General features: G+C 51.5%; 1 protein-coding gene across 1 annotated transcript; it reads right to left on the bottom strand.

The window, feature by feature from the left end:
• Nucleotides 1-1,133: 1,133 nt before the first annotated feature.
• LOC131562115 (leucine-rich repeat-containing protein 14-like) lies at nt 1,134-21,310 on the bottom strand. Its single transcript, XM_058811719.1, has 9 exons — nt 21,224-21,310; nt 19,480-19,617; nt 18,959-19,052; nt 16,718-16,819; nt 13,788-14,005; nt 13,481-13,581; nt 12,901-13,419; nt 9,722-10,360; nt 1,134-3,944 (listed from the first exon to the last, which is right to left on the bottom strand). The coding sequence occupies exons 1-9, from the start codon at nt 21,308-21,310 to the stop codon at nt 3,371-3,373; spliced, it is 2,472 nt and encodes an 823-aa protein (XP_058667702.1). The 3' UTR covers nt 1,134-3,370.
• Between the last annotated feature and the right edge of the window lie 470 nt (nt 21,311-21,780).

Here is a 21,780-nt window from a genome sequence, read left to right as displayed (position 1 = left end):
AATGGGATGAGGGAAAAATTATTGGGATAAGGGGAAAAATATTAAAATTGTGTAAAAATCTGAGGGGATAAGGGGCAAAATACCAAAATGAGGTGGGAAAATATCAAAATGAGGTGGAAAAAGGCAAAAAATAATAAAATTAAAGGTGGAATCATCAGGATGAGATGGAAATATTGGGATAAAGTAAAAAAATCCCAAATTTAGGTGGAAAAAATGAAAATAAGGGAGAAAAATATTGGGATAAAGGGGGGAATAATGGGATGAGGGGAAAATATAAAAATGAGGTGGAAAAGCAGCAAAATGAGGCAGAAAATGGAGAAATGAGATGGAAAATCAATGGGATGAGGGAAAAATTATTGGGATAAGGGGAAAAATATTAAAATTGTGTAAAAATCTGAGGGGATAAGGGGCAAAATACCAAAATGAGGTGGAAAAATAACAAAATGAGGTGGAAAAAGGCAAAAAATAATAAAATTAAAGGTGGAATCATCAGGATGAGAGGGAAATATTGGGATAAAGAAAAAAATCCCAAATTTAGGTGGAAAAAATTAAAATAAGGGAGAAAAAATAAGGAATGAGGGGGAAATAATGGGATGAGGGGAAAAAAACAAAATTCTGTAAAAATCTGAGGGGATAAGGCCCAAAACACCAAAATGAAATGGAAAAATATCAAAATGAGGTAGAAAACAGCAGAATAAGGGCAAAAATAGTAAAATAAAGTTGAAAATTAGCAGAATGAAGGTGAAATATTAGGATAAAGTAAAAAAACACCCCAAATTTAGGTGGAAAAAAATCAAAATAAGGGAGAAAAAATAAGGAATGAGGGGGAAATAATGGGATGAGGGGGAAAATACAAGAATGAGGTTGAAAACCACCAGGATGAGGGAAAAACACTGAGAAAAGATGGAAAACTATGGGAAAAATGTGAAAAATTATGGGATGAGGCAAACCTGCCAAAATGAGGTGGAAAACCACCAAAAATCGGTGGGAATGACGGAAATCATGGAAGATTCTTGGATTGGGACGAGGAAATTCCATCTGGGAACGACAAACGCGGCGGCCGGGGCAGGAGGAGTTTATTTCCAACAGAACCAGAGCAGGAGAACGAGAGCCCAAATCCAACTTTGCCCTCCCCCAATTCGCCCTCGTCCCCGGCGTTCCCTCGGTCCCTCCGGACGTTCCAGGGAGTTTTCCATGGATTTCTCAACTTTGGGAAGAGTTTTCCATGGAATTGTCAACTTTGGGAAGAGTTTTCCATGGATTTCTTGGCCATGGGAAGAGTTTTCCATGGATTTCTCAACTATGGGAAGAGTTTTCCATGGATTTCTTGGCCATGGGAAGAGTTTTCCGTGGATTTCTTGGCCATGGGAAGAGTTTTCCATGGATTTCTCAACTTTGGGAAGAGTTTGCCATGGGTTTCTTGGCCATGGGAAGAGTTTTCCATTGATTTATCAACTTTGGGAAGAGTTTTCCATGGATTTCTTGGCCATGGGAAGAGTTTTCCATGGATTTCTCGGCCATGGGAGTTTTCCATGGATTTCTCAACTTTGGGAAGAGTTTTCCGTGGATTTCTTGGCCATGGGAAGAGTTTTCCATGGATTTCTCAACTATGGGAAGAGTTTTCCATGGATTTCTTGGCCATGGGAAGAGTTTTCCATGGATTTCTCAACTTTGGGAAGAGTTTTCCGTGGATTTCTCCAAGGTGAATCCGTCCCACAGCAAATTTTCCATGGATTTCTCGGCCATGGGAGTTTTCCATGGATTTCTCAACTTTGGGAAGAGTTTTCCATGGATTTCTCCAAGATGAATCTATTCCCAGGTAAGTTTTCCATGGATTTCTCAACTATGGAATTTTCCATGGAGTTCTCCAAGATGAATCCATCCCCAGGTGAGTTTTCCATGGATTTTTCCAAGGTGAATCCATCCCACAGCGAGTTTTCCATGGATTTCTCAACTGTGGGGAAGAGTTTTCCATGGATTTCTTGGCCATGGGAAGAGTTTTCCATGGATTTCTCCAAGGTGAATCCATCCCACTGCAGATTTCCCATGGAATTCTCTGTGAATCCATCCCACTGCAAGTTTTCCATGGATTTCTCAACTTTGGGAAGAGTCTTCCATGGATTTCTTGGCCATGGGAAGAGTCTTCCATGGATTTCTTGGCCATGGGAAGAGTTTTCCATGGATTTCTCAACTATGGGAGTTTTCCATGGATTTTTCCAAGATGAATCCATCCCACAGTGAGTTTTCCATGGATTTCTCAACCATGGAGAAGAGTTTTCCATGGGTTTCTCAACCATGGGAAAGAGTTTTCCATGGATTTCTCCAAGGTGAATCCATCCCAAGGTAAATTTTCCATGGATTTCTCAACTATGGGAGTTTTCCATGGATTTCTTGGCCATGGGGAAGAGTTTTCCATGGATTTCTCAACTATGGGAGTTTTCCATGGGTATTTTAGCTCTGGGAAGAGTTTTCCATGGATTTCTTGGTTATGGGAAGAGTTTTCCATGGAATTCTCCATGAATCCATCCCCAGGTAAGTTTTCCATGGAATTCTCCATGAATCCATCCCACGGCGAGAGTTTTCCATGGATTTCTCCAAGATAAATTCCTCATGGATTTTTCCAAAGGGTCAATCCTTGGGGAATATCCTGCTCCAAAGCTTTCATCCTCCATGGGATTCCTCCCAGGAATCTGCTCCTTTTTTTATCATGGAATCTTCAGATCCTTGCCCAGGTCCAGCTCCAGGATGAGCCTGGAATTTTTGGGAATTTCCACTCCAGCACCATGGAATCGTCGCCAGACTCGTTTCTCTGAAAAAATTCCCGCTCTGGAATTCCATCTGTGCCCGGATTGGTTTTTTCCAACTTCAGTCTCATTCCAGAAGCGACGCCGCCGTTCCCGACGGGATCAGGAGAAGCTTCCGGAAGCTTCCTGTGGAATCAATCCAGCCCCGGAGCCTCCCGGGATTTTGGCCAAATTCCTGATGGAAATTCCAATTTTCCTGATGGAAAAACACCGGGATGGGCTGGAAAAATAATGAAATGAGAGGAAAAATATTGGGATCAGGTGGAAAAATAACGAAATGAGAGGAAAAAAAACGGGATGAGGTGGAAAATACTGGGATGAGGGGAAAACTATCGGGATGGGGAGAAAAAAACTCAAGCTGTGGCAGAAAAACTACGAAATCGGAGAAAAACTTGGGATAGGGAGGAAAAACATCGGGATGAGCTGGAAAAATACTGAGAACGGGTGGAAAAGCACTGAAAAAAAGGGAAAAAAAAAATGGAATGAGGCGGAAAACGCCCGGAATTTCAGAAAAAGAGGCGGCGCCGCTTTTCCAGCGCGGAGGCTCCGAGCTTTTTTCTCGCGAATCACAAGGAGAAGTAGTCCAGCGTGCCGTGGCCGTAGGGGTTGTAAGTCCAGACGAGGTCGGTCCGGCCGGAATTCGCCAGCAGCTGGGAGATCTCCGCCGTGGCCGCCGCCAAGCGCTCCCCATCCATGGGCTCCTCGTAGATGCGCCGGGACCCCGGCACGCGGCGCGGCGGCTCCGGCTTGTAGCAATCCACGGGGAAGGGATAGACCACCAGGTGGAGGTCGGGCAGCTCCAGGGTTTTCTGGAGCAGATCCTTGAGCGCGGCCGTGGACAGGGAGTTGCCGTAGAGTCCCAGGAAGCGCAGGCGGGAGCAGCGGCGCAGCGTCGGCAGCAGCGCGTCCAGGTGGGAGTCGGCCATGCGGCATTCCATGAGATCCAGGTGCAGCAGCGAGGCCGAGGTCTCCTCCAGGAGCAGCCGCAGCGGCTCCAGGAGGCCCTGGGAGAAGTCGTGGCCGCTCAGGTCCAGGCGCTTGAGGGCCGGCGCGTGGAAGCTTTGGGAGAGGAAGGCGAGGTCGGCGGGAACGAGGGAGCAGAAGGCCAATTCCAAGCTTTCCAACGGGGCCTGGAGGTCGCTGCGGGGAGGGAAAAGGGAGAGGTCAGGATTGGGTGGGAACATGTGGGGAAAGAGCTCCAAGAACATCAAGTTTGAGCTCTGAAAATCCTGGGATTTTGGAATGATGGGATCGTGGAGTTATTAAATGATGGAGGTTGGGAAGGTCTCCAAGACCATCAAGTTCAAGGTTTCAAAATCATGTAGTTATGGAATGGCTGAGGTTGTGAAAGATGGCCGAGAATCAATTTTAACCTCTGAAATCCTGGGGTTTTGGAGTTATGGGGTCATGGAGTTATGGGATTACTCAGGTCATGAATGGTCTCCAAGAACATCAAAGTCAAGGAATGAGAATCATGGAGTTATGGGATCACAGAGCCATGGAATTGTGGAATGGCTGAGGTTGGGAAAGGTCTCCAAGAACATCAAGTTCAACCTCCGAAAATCCTGGGATTTTGGAGTTATGGGGTCATGGAATCATGGAATTACTCAGGGCAGGAAAGGTCTCTAAGACCATCAAGGTCAAGCTTTGAGAATCATGGAATTTATAGGATCATGGGGCCATGGAATTGTGGAATCAAATTGTGGAATTATGGAATGGGTGAGGTTGGGAAAGAGCTCCCAGAACATCAAATTAGACCTCTGAAATCCAGGGATTTTGGAGTTACGGGGTCATGGAGTTATGGAATGGCTGAGATTAGGAAAGGTTTCCAGGACCATCAAGGTCAAGGTTTAAGAATCATGGAATGATGGGACCTTGGGGTCATGGAACTTTGGAATGACTGAAGCTGGGAAAGATCTCCGAGAACATCGAGTTTGACCTCTGAAAATCCTGGGATTTTGGAGTTATGGGATCATGGAATTATGGAATGACTGAGGTTGGGGAAAACCTCAGGGCCATCAAGTTCAAGCTTTGAAAATCATTGTGGGATCATGGAGTTCTGGGATGTGGGATATTGGATGATAATCCATGGAGTGGTGGAATGTGGCACCATGGAACGCTGGGATGGATCCCAGAGCTCTGGAGCCATGGAGAGACTCTTTGGGAGAGGAAGGCGAGGTCGGCGGGAACGAGGGAGCAGAAGGCCAATTCCAAGCTTTCCAACGGGGCCTGGAGGTCGCTGCGGGGAGGGAAAAGGGAGAGGTCAGGATTGGGTGGGAACATGTGGGGAAAGAGCTCCAAGAACATCAAGTTTGAGCTCTGAAAATCCTGGGATTTTGGAATGATGGGATCGTGGAGTTATTAAATGATGGAGGTTGGGAAGGTCTCCAAGACCATCAAGTTCAAGGTTTCAAAATCATGTAGTTATGGAATGGCTGAGGTTGTGAAAGATGGCCGAGAATCAATTTTAACCTCTGAAATCCTGGGATTTTGGAGTTATGGGGTCATGGAGTTATGGGATTACTCAGGTCATGAATGGTCTCCAAGAACATCAAAGTCAAGGAATGAGAATCATGGAGTTATGGGGTCACAGAGCCATGGAATTGTGGAATGGCTGAGGTTGGGAAAGAGCTCCAAGAACATCAAGTTCAACCTCTGAAAATCCTGGGACTTTGGAGTTACGGGGTCATGGAATCATGGAATTACTCAGGGCAGGAAAGGTCTCCAAGACCATCAAGGTCAAGCTTTGAGAATCATGGAATTTATGGGATCATTCAGTCATGGAATCATGGAATTAAATAATGAAATTTTGGCGTGGCTGAGGTTGGGAAAGAGCTCCCAGAACATCAAATTAGACCTCTGAAAATACTGGAATTTCGGAATTATGGAGTTACAGAATGGCAGAGGTTGGGAAAGGTCTCCAACACCATCAAGCTCCAAGACCATCAAGGTCAAGGTTTGAGAATCATGGAGTTCTGGAATCGACTCGTGGAATTATGGAATGGCTGAGGTTGGTAAAAAGCTCCAAGAACATCGACTTTGACCTCTGAATATCCTGGGATTTTGGAATGATGGGGTCATGGAGTTATGGAATACATGAGCTTGGGAAAGAGCTCCAAGAACATCAAGGTCAAGGTTTAAGAATCGTGGAATTATGGGATCACAGAGCCATGGGATTGTGGAATGGCTGAACTTGAGAAAGAGCTCTGAGAACGTAGAGTTTGACTCCTGAAAATCCTGGGATTTTGGAATGATGGGATCATGGAGTTATGGAATGGCTGAGGTTGGGAAAGATCTCCAGGAACATCAAGGTCAAAGTCGGAGAATCATGGAATTATGGGATCGTGGGGTCATGGAATGGTGGAATCAAATAATGGAATTATGGAATGACTCAGGTTGGGAAAGTCTCCAACACCATCAGGTTTGACATCTGAGGATCGTGGGATCATGGAGTTATGGAATGGCTGAGGTTGGGGAAGACCTCCAGGACCATCAAGTTCAAGGATTGAGAATTATGGAATTATGGGGTCACAGAGCCATGGGATTCTGGAATGACTGAGGTTGGGAAAGAGCTCCAAGAACATCAAGTTTGACCTCTGAAAATCCTGGGATTTTGGAATTTGAGGTTATTGAATTATGGAATGACTCAAATTGGGAAAGGACTCCGAGACCATCAGGTTTGACATGTGAGGATGATGGGGTCATGGAGTTATGGATCCATGAGATTGTGGGGTCATGGAGTGGCGTGGTCATGGAATCATGGAATTATGGAATGGCTGAAGTTGGAGAAAATCTCCAAGATCATCAAGTTGCACCTTTGAGTGGAATTATGGAGTCATGGAGCCAGGGGATTGTGGAGTTACGGAGTTTTGGGATCCTGGAGTTGATGGGATTAGGGAATCATGGGATATTGGGATTCTGGGATCAGGGAGTCGTGAAATTACGGGATCGTGGAGTTACGGGGTCATGGAGCCATTGAAGTTGGAAAAGGCTTCAGGATCATCAAATCCAACCTTTGGGAATCCTGGAATCGCGGAATTATGGGGTCACATAGTTATGGAGTCATGGAGTCATGGACTGTTGGGATAACGGGATCATGGGAACCTGGGATCATTACGGTTGGAAAAGATCTCCAAGACCACCGAGCCCAAACCTTGGGAATCGTGGACTAAGGAATTATGGAATCATAAAATTATGCGATGATGGAATCACTGGGTTGTCAACTCTTGGGACAACGGAACCATGGGATTATGGGAACACTGGGATAAAAAATTCCTGAAATCATTCAGGTTGGAAAAGATGCTCAAGACCATCAAGCCCAAACTCTGGGAATCTTAGAATTAAGAAATTACGAAATCTTGAATTTAAGGGAAAATGGAGTCATGGACTATTGGGATAATAGGATCATGGGAACCTGGGATCATTCAGGTTGGAAAAGATCTTCAAGACCATTGAGCACAAACTTTGGGAATCTTGGAATTGCGGAATTATGCGATCATGAATTTATGTGATAATGGAATTGTTGAGTCGTAAACTATTGGGATGAGAGGGTCATAGGAGCATGGGAATATTGGGACAATGACATCATGTAATCATGGGGTCACTAAGATTGGAGAAGACCTCCAAGATTGCCAAGTTCAGCCTTTGAGAATCTTAGAATCACAGAATCCTGGGAACATGGAATTCTGGGATCATGGAATCACTGAGTCATGAGCTATTGGGATAACAGAATCATGGGAACACGGGAACATTGGGATAATGAAATCATGGAATCAAGGGATCATCAAGATTGGAGAAGACCTCCAAGACCATCGAGACCAACCTTTGGGAATCCTGGAACCAAGGAATTCTGGGATCTTGGAATGATGGGACAATGGAATCACTGAGTCACGAACTACTGAGACAATGGAATAATGGAATCATGGGAACAAAGAGATAATGAGTTTCTGGAATCAAGGGATCATTAAGATTGGAGAAGACCTCCAAGACCATCGAGACCAACCTTTGGGAATCATGGAATGGCGGAATTATGCGATCATGAATTTATGAGATAATGGAATTGTTGAGTCATAAAATATTGGGATAAGGGAATCATGGGAACAATGGGATAATGAAATCCTGGAGTCATGGAGTCACTAAGATTGGAGAAGACCTCCAAGATTGCCAAGTTCAGCCTTTGAGAATCCTGGAATCTTGGAATTCTGGGATCATGGAATCACTGCGTCATGAGCTATTGGGATAATGGAATCATGGGAACACGGGAATCTTGGGATAATGAAATCATGGAATCAAGGGATCATCAAGATTGGAGAAGACCTTCAAGACCATCGAGCCCAACCTTTGGGAATGCTGGAACCAAGGAATTCTGGGATCTTGGAACTCTGGGACAATGGAATCACTGAGTCACGAACTATCGGGATAGTGGAATCATGGGAACAATGGGATAATGAAATCCTGGATCCACGGGATCACTGAGGGTGGGAAAAACATCCAAGAGCATTGAGCCTGACCTTTGAGACTCCTGGAATGATGGGACCGTGGAATTATGGGATAATGGAATAACTGAGTCATGAACTATTGGGATAACAGAACCATGGGATCTTGTGAATGTTGGGATAATAAAATCCTGGAATTATGGGGCGAAGATTGTAAAAGACTTCCAAGATTGTCAAGTTCAGCCTTTGAGAATCCTGGGAACATGGAATTCTGGGATCATGGAATCACTGCGTCATGAGCTATTGGGATAACAGAATCATGGGAACACAGGAACTTTGGGATAATGAAATCATGGAATCAAGGGATCATTAAGATTGGAGAAGACCTCCAAGACCATCAAGCCCAACCTTTGGGAATCATGGAATGGCGGAATTATGAGATCATGAATTTATGTGATAATGGAATTGTTGAGTGATAAAATATTGGGATAAGGGAATCATGGGAACAATGGGATAATGAAATCCTGGAGTCATGGAGTCACTAAGATTGGAGAAGACCTCCAAGATTGCCAAGTTCAGCCTTTGAGAATCCTGGAATCTTGGAATTCTGGGATCATGGAATCACTGAGTCATGAGCTATTGGGATAATGGAATCATGGGAACACGGGAATCTTGGGATAATGAAATCATGGAATCAAGGGAACATCAAGATTGGAGAAGACCTTCAAGACCATCGAGACCAACCTTTGGGAATGCTGGAACCAAGGAATTCTGGGATCTTGGAACTCTGGGACAATGGAATCACTGAGTCACGAACTACTGAGACAATGGAATCATGGAATCATGGGAACAAAGAGATAATGAGTTTCTGGAATCAAGGGATCATTAAGATTGGAGAAGACCTCCAAGACCATCAAGCCCAACATCTGGGAATCTTGGAATGGCGGAATTATGAGATCATGAATTTGTGTGATAATGGAATCGTTGAGTCATAGGATATTGGGCTGATGGGACCATGGGAATATTGGGATAATGAAATCATGGAGTCACTAAGATTGGAGAAGATCTCCAAGATTATTGAGACCAACCTTTGGGAATCTTGGAATCGTGGAATTATGGGATCATGAATTTATGGGATAATGGAAGCCTTGAGTCATAAAATATTGGGATTATGGGTTCGTGGGAATTATGGGATAATGAAATCCTGGAATTAGGGGATCACTTAAGTTGGAAAAAATCTCCAAGATCATCAAGTTCAGCATTGGAGAATCCTGGAATCACTGAATTTAGGGATCATGGAATGATGGGACAATGGAGTCACTGAGTCACGAACTATTGGGATAACGGAATCGCGGGAACATCAGGACAATGAAATCCGGGAACCACGGGATCACTGAGGGTGGGAAAGACCCCCAAGCCCCCCAAGCCTTGGGGGGAAGAGCGGGAAGGGCCCGGCCGGGCCCGGCCGCGTGAGGAGCTCACCAGAGGATCTGGCGCAGGTTCCCGGAGAGCCGGGAGGATCCCAGGTTGAGCTCGCGCAGGCTGGGCAGCATTCCCAGCTGCCCGGCCAGGCACCGGATGCCGATGGCCGATTCGGGCGTGGGGCGCCGCACGTCCACGTTGCTGTACTGGAGCTTGAGGCTGCGCAGCTCCGGGAAGCGCGAGAGGTGCGGCAGGATCACCGAGAGCCCGGTCAATCCCAAATTCCGGAAGCGCAGATCCACCCTGCGCACGCAGGAGGGGTCCAGAGTTTCCAGCAGGCTGACGATTCCGGCCAGGGAGAGCTTTTCCGCTTGGAACTCGCGGCACTTGAGGCGCAGCGGGCCGGCGGATCCGGTCTGGAGCGCGTCGCGCAGGATCCCGTAGGACGTCCCGTTGACGAACAGGTCGGCGTGGACGTCGACGCCCGGGGGCTGCGGAGCGGCCGCGGCCGTGGCGGCGCCGGAGCGGCCTTTGTGCCGCTTGGATCCGCGCCGCTGGAATTCCCGCTGGTGCTTGGACACCTCCACGCAAGCCTTGGCCAAAGCCACCGTGCCCGACCAGACGCTCATCCCGTCCGGAGCGCGGCCGGCCGGGTCATCCGGAACTCCCGTCACGTCCAGCACGCGTAGGCGGCACCCGCTGGGAAAAAAACGGGAACAAAAGGTCAAAACAGGGAAGAAACCATCAGAAATGGGAAAGAAACCATCAAAAATGGGAGGAAACCATGAAAAATGGGAGGAAGCTGTTAGAAAACATGACAAAACCATCAAAAATGGGAGGAATCCATCAAAACTGGCAAGGAAACATCAAAAAAGGGAAGGAACCATCAAAAACAGGAGGAAACCATCAAAAATGGGAAGGAAGCATCAAAACCAAGAAAGAACCACCAAAACCAAAAAGGAATCATCAAAAATGGGAGGAAACCGTCAAAAACAGGAAGAAACCGCCAAGACTAGGAGGAAACAAAATGGAAAGAAACCATCAGAAACGGGAGGAAACCATCATAAGGGGGAAGGAACCTTCAAAAACAGGAAGGAACCATCAAAAATTGGAATGATCAAGAACACGAAGATACCATTAAATGGTAGGAACCATCAAGGAGGAAACAATCTACAATGGGAAGGAACCATCAAAACCAAGAAGAAACCGTCAAAAACAGAAAGGAACCACCAAAACCAGGAAGGAATCATCAAAAATGGGAACGATCAAAAAGTGGGAAGGAACCATCAAAAACAGGAAGAAACCATCAAAAACAGGAAGAAACCATCAAAACCGGGAAGGTACCATCAAAAATGGGAAGGAACCATCAAAACCAAAAAGGAATCATCAAAAATGGGAAGGAAACCAACAAAACCAGGAAGGAACCATCAAAAGAAGGAGAAGCCATCAAAAATGAGAAGGGAACCATCAAGGGAAAGAACCATCAAAACCAGGAACTGTCAAAGACAAGAAGAAACCATCAAAAATGGGAACCATCAAAAACAGGATGGAGCCACTAAGAAAGGAACCATCTAAAATGGAAAGAAAGCATCAAGAAACCATCAAAACCAAGAAGAAAACCATCAAAACCAAGAAGGAACCATCAAAAACAGGAAGAAACCATCAGAAACAGGAAGGAACCATCAAAACTGGGAAGAAACCATCAGAAACTGGAGCAAACCATCAAAAATGGGAGAAAACCATTAGAAACAGGAGGAAGCCCTCAAAAATGGGAAGGAACCATCAAGGAAGGAACCATCTAAAGTGGCAAGAAACCATCAAAAATGGGAAGACACCATCAAAAACTGGAAGGAACCCTCAAAACCAGAAAGGAACCATCAAAACCGGGATGGAACCAGCAAAAATGGGAAGGAACCATGAAAAACAAAAAGAAGCCATTAAAAATGGGAGGAATCCATCAAAAACGGGAACCATCAAGAACAAGAGGAAACCCTCAAAAATGGGAGGAAACCATAAAAAATGGGAAGAAACCACCAAAAAATGAAAGAAACCATTAAGGATGGGAAGGAACCATCAAAAACAGGAACCATCAAAAACAGGATGGAACCGTCAAGGAAGGAACCATCTACAGTGGCAAGAAACCATCAAAAATGGGAGGAAACCATAGATGGGAAGGAACCATCAAAAATGGGAAGAAACCATCAAAATCAAGAAGGAACCCTCAAAAACAGAAAGGAACCATCAAAACCGGGATGGAACCAGCAAAAATGGGAAGGAACCATGAAAAACAAAAAGAAGCCATTAAAAATGGGAGGAATCCATCAAAAACAGGAAGGAACCATGAAAAACAAGAAGGAAACCATCAAAACCAACAAGGTACCACCAAAAATGGGAAGAGAACATCAAACATGGCAATAAACCATCGAACACAAGAAGGAAACCATCACAACCAAGCAGGAACCACCCAAACCAATGGAGGAAGCTCAGGAACGGAGGCGGTGCCCCCATCCCGACGCCGCCCAGAACCCACCTGGCGTCGTGGCCGGGCTCCTCCAGCTGCCGCCGCAGCTGCGCCACCACGGAAAAAACCATCAAAACCAGGAATTAATCAACAGGGATGGAACCATCAAAAATGGGAGGAAACCATCAAAAACGGGAACCATCAAGAACAAGAGGAAACCCTCAAAAATGGGAGGAAACCATAAAAAATGGGAAGAAACCACCAAAAAATGAAAGAAACCATTAAGGATGGGAAGGAACCATCAAAAACAGGAACCATCAAAAACGGGATGGAACCGTCAAGGAAGGAACCATCTACAGTGGCAAGAAACCATCAAAAATGGGAGGAAACCATAAATGGGAAGGAACCATCAAAAATGGGAAGAAACCATCAAAATCAAGAAGGAACCCTCAAAAACAGAAAGGAACCATCAAAACCGGGATGGAACCAGCAAAAATGGGAAGGAACCATGAAAAACAAAAAGAAGCCATTAAAAATGGGAGGAATCCATCAAAAACAGGAAGGAACCATCAAAACTGGGAAGGAACCATGAAAAACAAGAAGGAAACCATCAGAACCAACAAGGTACCACCAAAAATGGGAAGAGAACATCAAACATGGCAATAAACCATCGAACACAAGAAGGAAACCATCACAACCAAGCAGGAACCACCCAAACCAATGGAGGAAGCTCAGGAACGGAGGCGGTGCCCCCATCCTGACGCCGCCCAGAACCCACCTGGCGTCGTGGCCGGGCTCCTCCAGCTGCCGCCGCAGCTGCGCCACCACGGCCAGGATGACGGCCTGGACGCAGAGCTTGCAGGGATGGTCCCGCAGCAGCTCCCGGCGCCCCACCAGCCGCTGGAAGTTGAGCACCGGGAACGGCCACGCGGCCACCAGGTCCCGCAGCACCAGGGGCCGCCCGTCCAGGAACGCCGCTTGGAACAGGATGGGGTACAGGTGGGCGGGCATGGCGGGCAGCAGCACGGGCAGCGGGTGCTGGGCCACCATGCGGCGCGCGCAGAGGAACAGCAGCGAGTCCGAGTAGCCCGGCGGGAGCTGGCGCTTGGGGATGCACGGCGGGATCTGGGTGGAGCGGCTGCGCGACGGAGCCATGGCGGCGGCTCGAGGTGGGAGAACGTTCCGGAATTCCGGGGGTCGTCCCGCCGACGGAAGCTGTGGGAGAAACGAGGCGGTGAGGAGAAGGTTCCGGAATTCCGGGGGTTTCTCCTGCTGCTGGAAGAAGTGGGAGAACGTTCTGGAATTTTGGGGGATTCCCGTTGTCGGAAGACATTGGAGAAACGGGGTGGTGGGAGAACGTTCCGGAATTCCGGGGTTGTCTCCACCAGCGGAAGGTGTTGGAGAAATGAGGTGGGGAGGAGAACGTTCCGGAATTCCGGGGGTTTCCCCACGCTGGAAGCTGTGGGAGAAATGGGGTGGTGAGGAGAACATTCCGGAATTCCGGGGAATTCCTGCTGCTGGAAGCTGTGGGAGAAATGGGGTGGGTGAGAGAAAGTTCTGGAATTCCGGGGTTTCCCGACGCTGGAAGCTGTGGGAGAAATGAGGTGGTGAGGAGAATGTTCTGGAATTCTGGGGTTGTCCCGCTGCTGGAAGCTGTGGGAGAACGTTCCGGAATTCCGGGGGTTTCTCCTGCCGTTGGAAGGTGTGGGAGAAATGGGGTGGGGGGAGAACGTTCTGGAATTCCGGGGAATTCCTGCCGTCGGGAGGTGTGGGAGAGATGGGGTGGGGGGAGAACGTTCCGGAATTCCGGGGGTTTCTCCTGCCGTCGGGAGGTGTGGGAGAGATGGGGTGGGGGGAGAACGTTCTGGAATTCCGGGGAATTCCTGCCGTCGGGAGGTGTGGGAGAGATGGGGTGGGGGGAGAACGTTCTGGAATTCCGGGGAATTCCTGCCGTCGGGAGGTGTGGGAGAGATGGGGTGGGGGGAGAACGTTCCGGAATTCCGGGGGTTTCTCCTGCCGTCGGGAGGTGTGGGAGTGATGGGGTGGGGGGAGAACGTTCTGGAATTCCGGGGGTTTCTCCTGCCGCCGGGAGGTGTGGGAGAGATGGGGTGGGGGTGGGTGGGAATCGGGGGTGGGGGGAGGGGTGAGTGAGGGGAGGGGTCCTAAAAATGGGGGGTGGAAGCGCCCGCAGGGGAGGCGCGGCCAGGGATCCCCCAAACCTGCCCGGGGACCCCAAAACCAGCCCAGGGGAACCCTAAAGCTGGACCCCAAACCCAGAGCAGAGACCCCACAAACCAGCCCAGGGACCCCCAAACCAATCCAGGGACCCCAAACCCAGAGCAGAGACCCCACAAACCAGCCCAGGGACCCCAAAACCAGTTTGGAGATCCCTAAATCACTCCAGGAATGCCCAAACCCAGCCCAGTGACCCCAAAACCAGTCCAGGGACCCCCAAACCAATCCAGGGACCCCAAAACCAGTCCAGGGACCCCCAAACCAGTCCAGGGACCCCAAAACCAGTCCAACGACCCCAAAACCAGCCCAGGGATCCCCCAAACCTGCCCAAAATCGGTCCAGGGATCCCCAAATTGGTTTGGAGACCCTAAAGCAGTCCAGAAACCCCTAAACCAGTCCAGGAACCCCAAACCCAGTCCAGGGACCCCAAACCCAGTCCAGGGACCCCAAAATTGGTTCAGGGATCCCAAAATCAGTTTGGAGATGCTGATCTGGTCCAGAGACACCCAAACTGGTCCAGAGATCCCCCAAACCAGTCCAGGGACCCCAAAATGGGTTTGGGGAACCCTAAACCAGTTCAGGGATCCCCCAAAACTGCCCGGGGACCCCAAAACTGGTTTGGGGAACCCTAAACCAATCCAGGGATCTCCCAAACCCGTCCAGGGACCCCACAAACCACTCCAGGGACCCCTAAACCAGTCCAGGGATCCCCCAAACCTGTCTGGGGACCCCAAAATCGGTTCAGGGATCCCAAAACCAGTTTGGGGAACCCTAAACCAGTCCAGAAACCCCTAAACCAGTCCAGGGACCTCAAAATCAGTTTGGGGACCCCAAAAGTAGCCCAGGGACCCCTAAATCAGCCCAGGGACCCCTAAAGCAGTCCAGGGACCCCAAACCTGTCCAGGGATTCCCAATTCCAGCCCAGGGACCCCAAACCAGTTCAGGGACCCCCAGCCCAGTGCAGACACACCCCAAAACCAGTTCAAGGACCCCAAACCCACCCAGAAACCCTTAAACCAGTCCAGGGACCCCAAACCAGTCCAGGGACCCCAACACCAGTTTGGGGACCCCAAAACCAGTCCAGAAACCCCTAAACCAGTTTGAGGACCCCAAAACCAGTTCAGGGATCCTAAAACCAGTCCAGAAACCCCTTATCTAGTCCAAAGGTAGGGACTATCTAAACCAGTCCAGGGATCCCCCAAACCTGCCTGGGGACCCCAAAACCCGTTCAGGGACCCCAAACCCAGTGCAGAGATGCTGCAAACCAGTCCAGGGATCCCCCAAACCTGCCTGGGGACCCCTAAACCAGTCCAGGGACCCCTAAACCAGCCCAGAGACCCCTAAATCAGTCTGTGGACCCAAAACCAACCCAGGGACCCCAAAACCACTCCAGAGACCCCTAAACCACTCCAAGGACCCCAAACCAGCCCAAGGACCCCTAAACCAGTTCAGGGACCCCAAAACCCAGTCCAGAGATGCTGCAAACCAGTCCAGGGATCCCCCAAACCTGCCTGGGGACCCCAAAACCAGTTCAGGGACCCCAAACCCAGTCCAGGGATCCTAAAACCAGTCCAGGGATCCCCCAAACCTGCCTGGGGACCCCAAAACCCGTTCAGGGACCCCAAACCCAGTCCAGAGATGCTGCAAACCAGTCCGGGGATCCCCCAAACCTGCCTGGGGACCCCAAAACCAAAAACTTTTCTATCTCTTCCTGGCGAGCCTGGCTGCTCTGCAAACCTCGCTCTATATTCCTTTTTGTGTAACTATAATGTATTATATCAGATATTAATAAATTCAGCCTTTTGATTCAAGAAACAAGATTCACCGTCTCTCTCTCACCAGCCGCGCCCACTCGGGCACGGTGATGTGTCTGGGGACCCCAAAATCGGCCCAGGGATCCCAAACCAGTCCAGGGACCCCAAAACCAGCCCAGAGACCCCTAAATCAGTCTATGGACCCAAAACCAGCCCAGGGACCCCAAAACCAACCCAGGGACCCCTAAACCACTCCAGGGACCCCTAAACCAGCCCAGGGACCCCAAACCAGCCCAGGGACCCCTAAACCAGCCCAGGGACCCCTAAATCACTCCAGAGACCCCAAACCAGCCCAGGGATGCCCAAACCAGTCCAGGGACCCCAAAACCACTCCAGAGACCCCAAAACCACTCCAGAGACCCCAAACCAGCCCAGGGACCCCAAACCAGCCCAGAGACCCCTAAACCAGTCCACGAACCCCAAACCAGTCCAGGGATTCCCAGTCCCAGCCCAGGGACCCCTAAACCAGCCCAGAGACCCCAAACCAGCCCAGGGACTCCTAAAATAGTCCAGGAACCCCAAAATCACTCCAGAGACCCCACAAACCAGTTGAGGGACCCCAAAACCACTCCAGGGATGCCCAAAACCAGTCCTGGAATTCCCAAAACCACTCCAGAGAGCCCCCAAACCAGTTCAGGGACCCCAAACCTGTCCAGGGACCCCAAACCCAATCCAGGGATTCCCAAACTTGGCCCAGGGACCCCAAAACCAATCAAGAACCCCCAGACCAGTCCAGGGACCCCAAACCAGTCCAAGGATTCCTAAAATCAGTTCAGGGACCCCAAAACCAGTCCAGAAACTGAACCCCAAACCAGTTCAGGGATGCCCAAACCAGTCCAGAAACCCCTGAAACAATCCAGAGACCCCAAAACCAGTCCAAGGACCCCAAAGCAGTCCAGAGATGCCCTAAACCAATCCAGGGACCCCAAACTGGTTTGGGGACCCCAAAACCAGTCCAGGGACCCCAAAACCAGTCCAGGAATTCCCTAAACCAGTCCAAAGACCCCAAAACCAGTTCAGGGACACCCAAACTGGTCCAGAGATCCCAAAACCAGTCCAGGGACCCCAAAACCAGTCCAGGATCCCCCAAACCCAGTCCAGGGACCCCTAAACCAGTGCAGAGACTCCACACCCAGCCCAGAAATCCCTAAACCAGTCCAGGGACCCCCGGCCCAGGGACCCCAAACCCAGTCCAGGATCCCTAAATCAGTCCAGAAACCCCATAACCAATCCAGGGACCCCCAAACTGGTTTGGGGACCCCTAAACCAGTTGAGGGACCCCCAAACCAGTGCAGGGACCCCAAAACCAGTTTGGGGAATCCGAAAGCAGGTAAGGGACACCCAAACCCGTTCGGAGACCCCAAAACCAGCCCAGAGACCCCAAAACAACTCTAGGGAACCCCAAACCAGTCCAGAGACCCCAAAACCAGTTCAGAGACCCCAAAACAACTCTAGGGAACCCCAAACCAGTCCAGAGACCCCAAACCATTCCAGGGACCCCAAACCAGTTCAGAAACCTCTTAACCAGTCCAGGGACCCCAAAACCAGTTTGGGGAGCCCAGAGCCAGTCCAGACACATTCCAAAACCAGTCCAAGGACCCCAAAACCACTCCAGGGACCCCCAAACCTGTCCAAAAACCCCAAAACCACTCCAGGGACCCCCCAAACCAGTCCAGGGATTCCCAAACCCACTCTAGGGACCCCAAAACCAGTTTGGGGAACCCTAAACCAGTGCAGGGACCCCAACACCAGTTTGGGGAACCCTAAAGCAGGCAAGGGACCCCCAAACCTGTTCAGAGACCCCCAAACCGGTTTGGAGATCCCTAAACCAGTCCAGGGACCCCAAACCAGTCCAGGGACCCCAAAACCACTCCAGGGACCCCAAAACCAGTCCAGGGACCCCAAACCAGCCCAGGGACCCCAAACCAGTCCAGGGACCCCAAAACCAATCCAGGGACCCCAAACCAGTACAGGGACACCAAAACCAGTACAGGGACCCCAAAACCAGTTCAGAGACCTCAAAAAGAGTTCAGGGACCCCCAAACCAGTCCAGGGACTCTAAACCAGTCTGGAGACCCCAAAACCAAGTTTGGGGACCCCAAAACCAGTCCAGGGACCTCAAAAAGAGTTCAGGGACCCCTAAACCCCCCAAACCAGTCCAGGGACTCATAAACCAAACCAGGGACCCCCAAAGCAATCCAGGGACCCCCAAACCAGTCCAGGAACCCCAAGAGCAGTTCAGGATCGCCTAAACCACTGGAGGGACCCCCAAACCACTCGACGGACCCCAAAACCAGTCAAGGGACCCCAAAACCAGTTTGAGGACCCCCAAACCAGTCCAGAGACCCTCAAACCCAGTCCAGGGATCCCCCAAACCCCTCCAGGACCCCCCAACTCCCCCCAAATGAACCCCGGGACCCCCAAACCCTTCCCGGCCCCCTCCCAAATGCCCCAAACCCCGCCCCCCCCACAACCCACCCCAGCCATCCCCTAAATCCACCCTGAGGAACCCCAAAACCCACCCCGCCCCTCCCTTGGGGACCCCCCCAAAAATCCCCTCAGGGACCCCCCGGGATCCCCAATCCAGCCCGTCCCACCCACAGGCTCCTTCCCATCCTCCCCAAGCCAGCCCGGGACCCCTCCCCAACCCCTCTGAGCCCCCCCAGGGGCGCCCCCAGACCCCCCAAACCCGCACGGGGTCCCCCCGATGTGCGGAGCCCCCCCCGGGACCCCCCGAACCCCCAAAGCCGCCCCGGCGCCCCCCCCAACATGGCGTCCCCCACTCACCGCCTGCCCGCAGCCCCCGCCCGCCCCTGCCCCGACGGGAGCTCCGCCTGCGGGGCTGCGCGCTGCGCCCGCCAATCAGCGAGCGGGATCCACCCTAAGGGCGGAACGTCCCAGTTTTATTGGCTGTTCTAGCTGTCTGTCAAAATTCATCCTAGCGTCTCATTGGTTGGTGGTGTGTAGGCGGGCGAATCGGGGTGCTCTGATGTTTATTGGTTTGCGTTGCTGTCAATCACTAATGTCTGCTTTCCTATTGGCTAGCGCGCTGTTGGAGCGGGAGGTTCACTCTGAGGCGGCGGCTCCGGGTTCCCTCCCGAGCACCGCTCGATCCCAGATCTTGATCCCGGTCCCAGTGAGTGAGCGGGATCCACCCTAAGGGCGGAACGTCACAATTTTATTGGCTATTCTAGCTGTCTGTTAAACTTCATCGTCGTAGGGTCTCATTGGTTGGTGGTGTGTGGGCGAGCGCTTCGCGGTACTCTGGTGTTTATTGGCTTGCTTTGCTGTCAGTCATGAATCTCTGCATTCCTATTGGCTATCTCGAGGTCGGAGAGGGAGGTTCGCTCTGAGGCGGCGGCTCCGGGGTCCCTCCTGAGCTCCGCTCGATCCCCGGTCCCGATCCCGGTCCCGATCCCGGTTCCAATCAACGAGCGGGATCCACCCTAAGGGCGGAACATCACAATTTTATTGGTTATTCTAGCTGTCTGTCAAAGTTTATCATGCCGTCTAATTGGTTGGTGGTGTGTGGGCGGGTGAATCGGGGTACTCTGATGTTTATTGGTTTGCGTTGCCGTCAATCAGGAATGCCTGCCTTCCTATTGGGTAACGCGCGGTCGGAGCGGGAGGTTCGTTCTGAGGCGGCCCCGGGTTCCCCCCCGAGCTCCCCGGTCCCGATCCCGGTCCCGATCCCGGTCCCGGTTCCGGTCGCGGTTCCAATCCCCGATCCCGCGGCCACCGGGAGCTGAGGGCGCTGCCGAAGCGCTGGGAACCGGAATCCCTGCGGGAACAGCGGCGCAAACCCAGCCCGGTCCTGCTGAGGGCCCGCGCGGGAAATCGTGAGGGGAAAATTCCTGAGGGGAACCCCAGAATTGCTGTGGGGGCAGGGCTGGGTTAGGGGTCCTTGGGGTGGTTTTGGGGTTCTCTGTGATGATTTTGGGGGTCCCGGGGAAGTTTCTGGGTGGTTTTGGGGCGCTGGGCAGGGGGAAGTTCCTTGGGGTGATTTTGGGGCGCTCTGCGATGGTTTTGGGGGTCCCGGGGAATTTTCTGGGGTGGTTTTGGGGCGCTGAACAAGGAGAGGCTGCCTGGGCTGGTTTAGGGGTCCCTGAGGTGGTTTTGGGGTCCCTGGGGTGGTTTTGGGATCATTTTGGGGCACTGGGCAGGGGGAGGCTCCCTGGGCTGGTTTGGGGGTCCCTGGGCTGGTTTTGGGGTTCCCAGGGAATTTTCTGGTGTAGTTTTGGGGCGCTGGGGCGGGGGAGACTCCCTGGGCTGGTTTGGGGGTTCCTGTGGGGTTTTGGGGCGCTTTGTGATGATTTTGGGGGTCCCGAGAAAGTTTCTGGGGTGGTTTTGGGGCGCTGGGCAGGGGGAATCTCCCTGGGCTGGTTTGGGGGTCCCTGCGGGGTCTTGGAGCGCTCTGCGATGGTTTTGGGGGTCCCGGGGAAAGTTTCTGGGGTGGTTTTGGGGCGCTGTGCAGGGGGAGACTCCCTGGGCTGGTTTGGGGGTCCCTGCGGGGTTTTGGGGTCCCTGAGCTGGTTTGGGGGACCCTGGGTTGGTTTTGGAGCGCTCTGCGATGGTTTTGGGGGTCCCGGGGAAAGTTTCTGGGCTGGTTTTGGGGCGCTGGGCAGGGGGAGGGTCCTTGGGGTGATTTTGGGGGGCTCTGCGATGATTTTGGGGATCCCAGGGAATTTTCTGGGGTGGTTTTGGGGCGCGCTGCGATGATTTTGGGAATGCCGGGGAATTTTGGGGTGCTGGTGAAGGGAGAGGCTCCCTGGGCTGGTTTTGGGGTCCCTGCGGGGTCTTGGGGCGCTCTGCGATGATTTTGGGGGTCCCGGGGAAGTTTCTGGGGTGGTTTTGGGGCGCTGGGCAGGGCGAGACTCCCTGGGCTGGTTTTGGGGTCCCTGCGGGGTTTTGGGGCGCTCTGCGATGGTTTTGGGGGTCCCGGGGAAGTTTCTGGGCTGGTTTTGGGTTCCCTGTGGGGTTTTTGGTGTGTCCCTGCAATAGGAGTCGCCTTTTAGGGCTTTCCCCTATGAAATCCCCGATAAAATCCCCCACTCCGATCCAGCTCACAAAAACACCCGCGGCTTCTTTGTCGCGATGTCCCCGCCCTGTCGCGACAGCGGCGACCGGAAGTCGCGCCATGGGGGACCGGAATGCGGGGAGCACCTTTGAGGTTGGTACGGCAATAAAAACGCTCCGGGTGGAACCAACAGCGGGGGGACCGGGAGAACGCGACCTTGGGGACATTTTGGGGACAAACAAAATCCCAAATTCCCAAATCTCATCCCGAATTCCCAAATCCCACCCCGAATTCCCAAATCCCACCCCGAATTCCCAAATTCCCGCCCTTTCCCCGCTCCAAAAGGCACCCGGAACCAGCAGCGCTTTCCATACGGAGCTTTATTCACACGCGAGGGAGGGGCCGCAGCCCCCCCCCAAATACAGAATTCGGCGCCCCCTTTTTGGGGGGACCCCAAAAATCCAAACCCCCCCCCCCCCCCCCGTGTGGGGTGAGGGGAGGAAAATTCCCGAAGGAATTCCCGAGGGAATTCCCGGGATCGGGGGAATCCTGGGAAAACCCCGGGGGAGGGAGCAGGGCCGGGTCTGTCCCT

This window comes from Ammospiza caudacuta, chromosome 1 (genome assembly GCF_027887145.1).
Source record: "Ammospiza caudacuta isolate bAmmCau1 chromosome 1, bAmmCau1.pri, whole genome shotgun sequence".
NCBI lineage: Eukaryota > Metazoa > Chordata > Aves > Passeriformes > Passerellidae > Ammospiza > Ammospiza caudacuta.
Note: the sequence above shows the minus strand (reverse complement) of the source record. Positions and strands in the feature narration are given on the sequence as shown.

Bases quoted from the DNA above. Each gene is read 5' to 3' on its own strand.
- LOC131562115 (XM_058811719.1), bottom strand. From the start codon at position 21,310: ATGGCGCGACTTCCGGTCGCCGCTGTCGCGACAGGGCGGGGACATCGC. The intron at 13,582-13,787 runs GTTCTCCCACAG...TTTCTCCCACAG, and splicing joins AACCCCCGGAATTCCGGAAC to CTTCCAGCGTGGGGAAACCC. The intron at 3,945-9,721 runs GTGAGCTCCTCA...CCCTCCCCGCAG, and splicing joins AACCTGCGCCAGATCCTCTG to CGACCTCCAGGCCCCGTTGG.